This window comes from Crassostrea angulata, chromosome 6 (genome assembly GCF_025612915.1).
Source record: "Crassostrea angulata isolate pt1a10 chromosome 6, ASM2561291v2, whole genome shotgun sequence".
Lineage (NCBI taxonomy): Eukaryota > Metazoa > Mollusca > Bivalvia > Ostreida > Ostreidae > Magallana > Magallana angulata.
This window is the reverse complement of record NC_069116.1, coordinates 37623368-37633708: the sequence shown is the minus strand read 5'-3', so window position 1 is coordinate 37633708 and position 10341 is coordinate 37623368. Positions and strand designations below refer to the sequence as shown.

General features: G+C 32.7%; 1 protein-coding gene across 2 annotated transcripts; it reads left to right on the top strand.

Annotated features, from left to right (window-relative positions):
• Positions 1-4454: 4454 nt before the first annotated feature.
• On the top strand, positions 4455-6723 carry LOC128189500 (myb-like protein X). 2 transcript variants are annotated; one of them, XM_052861134.1, is made up of 3 exons: positions 4455-4549; positions 5219-5292; positions 5546-6723. In XM_052861134.1, exons 1-3 carry the CDS (start codon positions 4476-4478, stop codon positions 6511-6513), a joined length of 1116 nt encoding a protein of 371 aa, XP_052717094.1. In that variant the 5' UTR covers positions 4455-4475; the 3' UTR covers positions 6514-6723. The 2 variants fall into 2 exon arrangements, with proteins under 2 accessions (XP_052717094.1, XP_052717095.1); XM_052861135.1 differs by having other exon boundaries at positions 4543-4671.
• Positions 6724-10341: the final 3618 nt, after the last annotated feature.

Below are 10341 nucleotides of genomic sequence, written 5' to 3'. Positions count from 1 at the left end.
ATATTGGCATAAGCAGAAAACCTCCCACGTTTCTCTGTAAATTATTTTTTGTGGTTTTTATCATTTGAAATCGCTAAATATAATCGGAAACAATATAATATATAAAATTATTAACAAAAATATTTTTATTTTTATTCAAATAAGCTCTCTGAAGACGACGTTTATCGCGCGTGCTTATTATATCTTATGAACCTAACTCCGTCACCCACGTGCGCTATGATATGGCAGGGAATGAAGACACATTAACAATTTAGTTAAAACTCCATTTGTATCTAGGCCAAGTTATAATAAGTAAAAATGGTGCATACAAATTAAATTGTATTTAATTTCATCGAAATGAAATGATCGCCAGAATAAAAATTGGGTCCATGTAACAACAATCACAATGGCCTTTTCGGAATATATGGATGCCGTTTGATTTATGTCCTTACATATTTCAAATATTTTATATCATTAATTAATATGTTACTTATTATATTATTTATTTATTACATTTTTAGAAATGTAGCATATTCTAAATAGCGATATACCGGAGATATCTATACCCTGTATAAGGCAAAAATTACGGCATGAGCGATTTGACGCTATCATCAAGAGTAGTGCATAAAGGCTATTGCGGATTGAAAAAAATGTATTAATTACCTTAATCGAAAATGTATTACATGTGAAATGTTTCATCTTGACCGATCTAAAAATGGCCGACCACCGTAAATGGTCGAATGGGCCCGCATGTTAGAAATATCGATATTTTAGTGCACCCGTGAAAAAGTTTTAGCTGATTTCACACAATTAATGGGGCATAAAATGAACAAGGTTTAATTCTGTTATTTTTTGACACATTCTTAAATTTAACCGTTGCAAATTGTTGACATTTGATTAAAGATTTTTGACATGTAAAAAATGACGTCATAATCGTACTTGATTTGAACCGGCGAGGAGTTTCCCGAAAGTGACGGAGTTACGGTAGTGACGGAGTTAGGGGGCTATGCGATATTTGATTTTGGTAACTAATTTATGCATATTATTAAATACAAAATATTATCGCATAGCCCCCTAACCCCTGCTAACTCCGTCACTTTCGGAAAAACTCCTCACCGTTTGAAATCAAGTACCATTAGAATATAACGTATTTCTGGTATGCCCAAAATCTTCAATCAAATGTCAACAATTTGCAACCGTTAAATTTAAGAATGTGTTAAAACATAACAATATTACACCTTGTTCGTTTTATGCGCCATTTTAATTGCGGGAAATATCTGACTGTTTTCTGGAAAGTTTTTTTTTCATATCATATTTACCAATGTTTCATGCAATGAATCATAAAACAATATACAGTCATTTTATCTTCACAAAAACTCCTTTTATGCCAGTTTGATACAAATAAATTCGTCGGTAACAAAAAACAGATTGTGTCAAATTAAATTTGATATATGCCGGAACATTATGGAAGGGAATTACCACAGGAAGTACAAATAACAAGTGACTTTTTTCATCACATTATGATTTTGAAAAAAAAAAAAATGAAAAATGTTCCAAATTCTGTATCCATTCAATAACAGTAAAGATATTATTCCCAAGGCAATTCAAAACTGGAACACTGAACTATAGCTTCATTTGAATATAAAATTAATGTTTCTGGCAAAAAGTTTTATCAAAATTTGTTTTGAGAGAAATCTTCCTACAAACGGCATTTCTTGAAAAATATTATATAGTATTCTTTCAGATAGAACCATTTTAACAAGAGCTTGGACTTAGGGTAGTTGAGTCAAACGGCAATGTGACGTATGCCTGTCTATTTCAATGTAGGCTACTCAGGCATGGCTCTTTGAAATCAACACGATTTGTCTGGCTTTTGAGCAAAGACTACGCAATCGGTGTATATTTCACTTGAAACCAGCGTCATTTTAACTTGTTTTGACTCATGGAAGAAATAGATCGTTACATCCTACTGAAAGTCCAAGGTCTTGTTAAAATGGTTCTAATGATTGTGCGTTTTGTATATAACATATATCTTGGTAGCCAAGGGTTTACGATCCACTCCGCTTCTCTATACAACCCAAGGGTTAGGAAATCCACTCCGACCCAAGGTTGTACAATTTTATTTTGGGTTGTAGAGAGTAGAGGAGCGGAGTGAATCGTTAAACCCTTGGCTTGCGAAGATGAGAATATAGGTGAGTAACAAAATCAATTTTGCTATCGAATCTTAAAGTAGGCATATTCATAGAAAAACCTCAGTTTAAGTAGAGTTTGCAATGATGTTATAGTCTGTCCCAAGTTATTTTTGCTGCATATTTGAACGATTTTTAATAAAAATACACATACCTGTGACTGAAGTGCAATTAAAATGGATGGAAGGGAAAATTCCCAAGATAACTTCATTCACACATTATCATTTTTCCCTCGTAAAAATTCACAGTCCTGAACGAAAACAGATTTCCTACGGAGATTTATAATGGGGAATGTTGACATCTTTTCTCCATTCGGAAATACTCGGGACCCCTCGCGCAATTTTTCAACGTTATCATCCGGGCGTCTTCATCTCCTTGGCAATGGAAAAACCTCGTAGACTTTTTATTTTTAGCCGTGTATTGATACCCGACAAGCTAGAGGGGGCGTTTCAAAGGGGAAATCTTGGGATTTTTTCCCAAATTGAATGAACATCGTCTGAACCAAGAGGTATTTATAAATATTGAATAATTTAAGAAAATATGCGGCAAAAATATCTTGGGACAGACTATAGGGCCTAGTCATGTATGTCGTAATGAAATGCCATCCAGTACGTGGCTGTATTAAAGTTGGTAATTTTATCCTTCTGCACTATCATTGGATGAAATCCATCGCAAAACAGAGTACAAATAAACATTATAGCACCATGCAGAGAACAAAAGAATACATGTTTGTTGTGAACTTGGAATTTTTTATGTTTGTTTTCCATGATAGTTATTGTTTGTGTCCCATCAAAGATACACTTGAAACTTGAAAATAGATGGTGGAATACAATCACCTCTTTTGACATTCAAATGTCTGCAGAAAAAGAACCTTTGACTCGATTTATTTTTTCATTTTTGCTTTAGAAGAACTGTAGTGAAATTTTTCGAGAATGCAAACAATAATTATATAAATATAGGCTATTACATTGAGTCAATGTGACTAAAACGAAAAAAAAAATTCTCCTATACGTGTATAGAGAGTTTGTTACAGTACTTTATTTATTATTTTGTTAAGGCCTAAACACACAGTGGTATCATGCAGTAATTCTATCCCCCTAATGCAAGATATGTTAGGAATACGTTGACATGTTAAAATAGAAATAGATCTAGCCTATGTTATGCCAGATGAGATGTATCCTCGGAGGTCCATGAGTCGTTACCCTAAGAATGTCTTCCACTTTAATCACTTAATGAAATTTTTGACACTAAATTATTAATAGCATATCTAAAGTACATCTATTTTTTCGTAAAACTTTACACTGTATTCATTATTTTTTATATGATAAACAAATAAGTGAGCATTCTAAGCACCAATGATACGGGGACGGCCATTTTGAAAACTGGTCCTAGAGTCGTGACGTCAGAAATAAACAAAACTATGAGGCCAAAACAATCTAAACATTAGTTAATAATGGACAATAGTGCTAACAATAACGAATTGCACAATATAGCAAATAATGAAATAAATATTTTATAACAAATTGAACAATATAGCCTAAAAAAAACGTAACACAATAACACCGGACGCTTTCAAAAAAACTGTAGTCTCTGGGTCAACTTTATGCAAAACTCTATCTCTGAGAGTAGCATTTGGCACTTTAAATATCATTGATGCCTTTTTCTCTGAAATTTTCATGTTCTTTAACCATTTTGTATGCATTTGTGAAATTTGTTGGGGAATACACTCTGTTATTGTTTCTTTTTGGAAACGGGATTAACCTAACAATAACACAAAACAAACTTCAAATGCTATAAGGAACTTTACTTCTCGTAACTTAAAATTATCCTTGTTTGGCCTTGAATATTTAAATCATATCACATGAATTTCATTGACTAGATGTCAAGAAAAGAGACAACCGCTGTTATATTCTTAAATTTTAGGTTTATCTAGACGAGTATTTGGCCATTTTCATCTGTAACTTTATTTGGGAATAAGAAATCTCAGCAATAGTTGAAAATAAAATTTGAAATAAAAAATGTTACCTTTTTTGATCGCATTATCGGCTGCTGTATGGTAAGAAGTGATGTCACATATCGTAGTAAATTTTTTTTTCACGGAATGCCTAGCCTAGAACCTAATCTCGAGAAATACGCGAAGAAAACAAAAGGGACACGACTCAAGGACCGTAACGAATTTAGGACCTTCGACGATACGATTTGTGCTTCGCTTTGCATCGGGAACGACAACTCGGGATAGAGAATCACGTGGTGTTTTCAAAATGACGTCACAATAATGACGTATGTGATAATAGATTGTTTGCAATAATGATGTTGATGAAGTTGTTTTTCATATTTCTCGTTCTTTTCAGTGACTTAGTTTCTGTGTTAAGTGAGAGGAAGTAAGTAATTCAGTTGATGATAACAATGGCAGTTTCACAATTTGTGTAACATTTTCTTTAAACAACATCCATTCATGTGAAACAAAGCTCGTATAGTTAAAAAAGTTCAAACAGATGATGGGGTAAGTGATTTCTCCGTTAGGTGTTTGTGGTGAAATCAAATATTATCCATATCATTCAGATGTCTTGCCGTAATAATTGGGGTGGCAGTCGTCGAGCGAGATACAGAGCTGTATTTTATAGCCTAGCGTTATAATGTCATGTTTTTGTTTACAAATATTGAATCAACAAGCCAAAAATATAACTGAATACAACAAACATAAAAATTATTTGTGTTTAATACGAACTAGAAAAAAATGTTACAAATATCTGATTGAACAGAATTTTTATAAACTTCGATGGGGGCAAAACGACAAAATAGCACTATGTTTTCAATACAAAAGTACAATCTAAATGTCATGTCGCGTTGTGTTTTGTTTAAACGAAAATCATATGCATAACTGCATCCAGAATGTTGACGTGTCTTGGTCTGAGTTGTTTCGGTTCATACATGTAGCTGGTTTGAACTGAGTTGAAAAAAGAATTAACTACGTGCGGATGGTAAACCTTACTCTTTGTATTTGCTTGTGTTCAATACAAAGTTCTTTTCTATTCAAATTTAATTTTCAGTAAGGATTATAACACCAACATCCTAGATGAATTAGCATTAGAGGGAGAAAAAGCACCAGTGATCAGGAATGCGGGTATGTCTATTTATAACTGTTAAATAATTTAATTAATAAACAAGTATTTTGATATCTTTATACAATATTAATATCATTGAGTCTCTTTACTTCTGTTCCGTTCTGCAAAGTGCCAAGTAGTCAAGAATATTTACATTATAAACCATGTATTGACCAACATGCATATCAACTCAATTAATTTAACCTGCTCTTGATCATTTGAATCATGCCAATAACATATGTACTATTATTTCACTGTGTCTTTTTTTAACAGACGATGATGACGAACCGTTTAAAAAGTTGCTGTCCGAGTTAAATAATGACATCGGTGAAATCTCTGAATCAAGCAAAAGAAATGCGGGTAGAAGTTCCGGTGTCCAACCAAAAGGACCCGTATTAACCACACGAAGTACAACCATAACCAACTCCAGTATAAACCCAATTTCAACTCAAAGACCAATTCCAGTTAGTACTGGAGCAAAACCGAACCTTCAGACACCCACACCGCTGCCCAATGTAAACAAGAATAAAACACAGGAGAAAATTGTAGAAGCAAAACAACAGAAACCTTCTGGAAATAATCGTCACATGAACAAGGTGAAAATGGCGGATAAAGCGAATGGTACAGTTCTAAAAAACATCCAAAAAACCGCGAGAAAAATGAATCGCCCAAAACAAGTGCAGAAAACGAAGAAACAACAGAAAGGAATTTTTTCTCAGTTGAGTTGTAGCAAAATAAAAACATCTCCTACCTGTGTGCAGATTTATCATGAGTGTATCAACGAAAGAAAAATAGAAGTAGATCGGTGCAATCGGTTGAATTCAACTCGCAAGAAAAAAGTCCAAAGACGAAAGAAATTGCTCACCAAAACAAAAACATCGAAAGGGAAAATGAAGCTGCCACAGAAACCGCCGTTGAGAACTCCCAACCAGAATCCTTCAAGAACTGTCGCTAATACACATCCAAAAAAATCTGGAAATCAAAATAAACTCCCTACCAACCAGACGGGGAAAAATGCCAATAACAACTCCTCCCCGACTAAGTCCGCCAATTCAAAAACGCAAGAAAATCAAATTTCGAAAGGAAATGGAAGAAAACCCATTGATAAACAGTCAGAGAAGAAGATGATTGTGGGAGAAATTCGTGGATTACTGGCATACCTGAAGCAAATGAAGGACCATTTGTCTCGTCCTATCAATAACAACAACGCAGTTAAAGGTGAAAATAAAAACGGAAATTAAAATGAGCCAAGAATTGAAAGAAAGAGAGATCGAAACCATGAAACTTTGTCTTTTAAGGTGAAAAATAAGAGTTATTATATAACTACCCTGGCAAGTTTTTAACGACATTCCATATGTAGAGGGAAACATCTGTATGTAGCTTAATTTGATTAAAAAACGAAGAAAGTATAGATTTGCACAATATTTTAATAAGTAATTTGCTGGTATTGCTATGACATGGTAATCGAACTTATCATGACATGTAACTTATACGTGTCATCTTTTATTCTGACACCGCTCACAAACTAAACTTGAACCTATCAACATTTAAAGGATTATATAATTGAAGTTGAAAACTTATTATTATCAAATGCTAAAAATATTAATTTTGGCAATGTCCTCAAACCAAATCCTAGATAAAATGGTTCAAACGTATTTATTATACTTTCATGTTAAATACTGAAATCGGTTTAGAGGCAGTTGATAATCCGTTCTATTACCCTCAGCGTTAGCAACACACTTAGCAACGGGTAACACAACGAATTGTTACATGCGCGTAAATCATGCGCGTACGGTTCGCCGTAGAATTCATGTCATTTCTATATAAAAGTAGTAAAAAATTCTATAAAATTAAGACATTCAGTATAATAAATTAAATAGTGCCTGTTTGGGAGGATAACAGTTGAAATTGACACCCCTCGAAAACCATTGTCAACCTCCGCTTCGCGTCGGTTGACAATGGTTTCCTCGGAGTGTCAATTTCAACTGTTACCCTCCCAAACAGGCACTATTTATATATTACCCCCTCTTTGTTGTTGCCAATACACATTCTATGAGCCATGCACGTGTTCACCATGTACTGTATTTGACACTCTGTGTAATGAATTTCGGACATGATAACTTGGCTAGCTAAATATACAAAGCTTGTGTTTCTTTTTTGTGAGCGAGGTGTTTCATTCACACAAGATTTGAATTACACATTAATTAAGAGTGTTCAATGGTTGTGGTCATTTTAGACTGTATTTATCTCCTTTAAAAAAAAAACTCAATATAAAAATATAGGAAAATATCCAAATTTTAATTTCGAGATTTTTTCTTTCTTTTCTTAAATTAATAATAGATTATAAGTAAATAAATCATGTCTTAAATTTTTATGTAAATCTGACTGTTCATTTGTTAACCACCGATCCTTCTTAAAATTAAATCAATGTTATTGAAACGTGTTGATTAATATGGTCACTTCAGTATCTTTTTGCGCAGTTCTGGTTTCCTTAATACACTTATATTTTCTTTATCTAATGACACACTTCGCCTCGGTAGCAGATTGTATATTAGTGGGAACAATTATCTTATTATGGAGAGAAAAGTAATAATTCAGCATGAAATTGCGATACGAAGCAAAAACATTAGTGTGCTGTAGGCTATGCTTTTCATATCTGATTGCAATTTTATATCAACCATATTGTGCTTGCAAATCATACGTAAATTTCCCAATCAAAATTTATTCAAGCAATCGGCGTTTAATTGGTGTATGGTTTTTAAAAAGAACTCACAGGTCCGTACGAGAACATTTTCTTGTAATATCTTCCGAAGCTATGTTCCCACTGTTGTTAAGAACTATGGTCGCTGCAAATGTTATTGGTTCAGTCCTTTCAACTGCGGAATCTCAAAGGGGGGAGTATCAAGGTTTAAAAGAGGTAAGAAAAACAACTGATTATATAGTATTAAAATGTTATAGCTAAAAAAAGATATTTAATTTTATAATCAATAAAATATCAAAGTAAGGTACATGTATAATGCTTACTTATTTGTTTTGTTTTCAGTTTTTCCATCATAAATTAATATTTAGCTGATTACGTAGTTTTTTCTACACTAATCGCCTTCTTCATTACCATTAAAGAAAGAATTAAAAAATAGATATATAAATAAACATATAACATGTGTTTTTCAAATATCTTATATTTGTCATGTTGTAATTTTGTATTTACTGGGACCCGGAAAATTCAAAATTTACAACATGGCATATTTCCGATTTAAATTTTCATAAATATCTTTTATTTAAAAAAATAAAAAGTTAACCTGATTGTTTCTGACATGTACAGTTAGATAATTATATCATGTATTACTTGAGGTACCTTAAATGAAGATTGAAAATATATTTTTTTTTTTATATCAAAACGAAATTTAAAGTCATCATTGTAAAATAATCTTTTAATATGTGGCACAAAAATCTTAAGAGCACCACCGACGATAATATTACGTTCGTTTGGTTCATATGTCTCTTTTTTAGGCGCCAATGTTGATTTTAATCCATACATGTATGGTGCAAAACCATTGATTTTAAAGAGTTGAACAGGGATGTAAAATTATTTTTCCACGAAAGTTGAAAACATAGACACAACGAATTAGGTAAACAACAGAAACATTATAGTATTGTTGCATAACAAGTTATAATTGGGTAGTCCTTATCCTTTCTGTACGACATTGCACAAGACTGAACCATACTAATTGTGATGCAAGGTATTCATGTTCACATAAAAGCAAATGCAATCCAGTGGTAAAAATCTAGGGCATAAATTTAATTTTCTTCGCATCTTTCGAACTTTTTAAACATTCTTTATGGGCCCTAGCAGTCCATGTCAATTAAATCTATATTCAATTTTTCTTATAGAAATACAACTTTAAAAAAAAACATCTGAATGATCGAGTTATTCAGATTGAACCCATGTTTAATCTGTTGTAACTGTTGCATTAATCTGCAATTTGAAACTTGTCTAAATGTTGCACTTTTCCTTTATCTACAAATTAAAAATTCCCGTATCATACGTATCAAAATAGCCAAATAGACAGTTTCTGTGGTATATTATATCGGCATAAATTTCACAGCGTTTTGAATGCACAATTTAATGTCAAGTGAGCTGCTTGTATAGCATTTGTCGCATATGCGCAGAGGCAAGAACAGTAGGCATCAAGCAGTAATAAGCCGACAGTAAGCAGTTATCTGGAATTCCATATGGAAAAGACTCAAAACCTTTGTTGGTATTAACTGGATTCAGTTACCAAATTCATTTATTGGGCTCAAAGTCTGCAACATTTCTTAAATTATGTATGCAATTCGTTTTAGTTTTTTTTTCAAAATCTTAATGTTACCTTTTTCTTTTTTTTCGTCTTATATACATATGTACGATAAAAAGAAAAACTTCAACGTATTTTCCAGTTATTCCAAGATAAGAAAAACAGAATTAAATGATTTTGTTCTATCTTTTGGGGTCTTTATTCACATATTATTACTTTTCAGAGGTCTGGAGTTGAGGCACGTGAGTTCCGGAATATTGCCAACAACCTTTTGTTGCGCCTAATGATTGTAGTCGAGGACACGGTGAAGGAACTAGGCATTACAAAAGAGGAACTGAGGGAAGTCCAGAGGAAAAGATCATATATAACAGCCTGTTATTTTCAAGCAGTCACGTGTTATTAATAAAATGCGTTGTTTAAATTAAATATGGAACATTGTCGAACATTGATACAACTTAGTTATGAATCACTGAATTATCATATTCGTAACATTTAACTTCTGTATTTAAAACAAAATGTATTCAGTCATGATTTTCTGACAATAAAGATCAAGTTCATTGAGGAGTAAAAATAATCCAGTATGCACAAAACGTCTTAAGGACGTGTGAAATAATTGATACTTAATTTTTTTTTCATCTTTAAAATCGCGTCCTTGTTATTTTTCTTCCCAATGATTATGATTACTTGTCTCAAATGAATAAAATTCAAAACGGATAAATCTGACGAGAAGACACGTAAAATACATGTACCATCACAAATCACAAGAGATCGTGC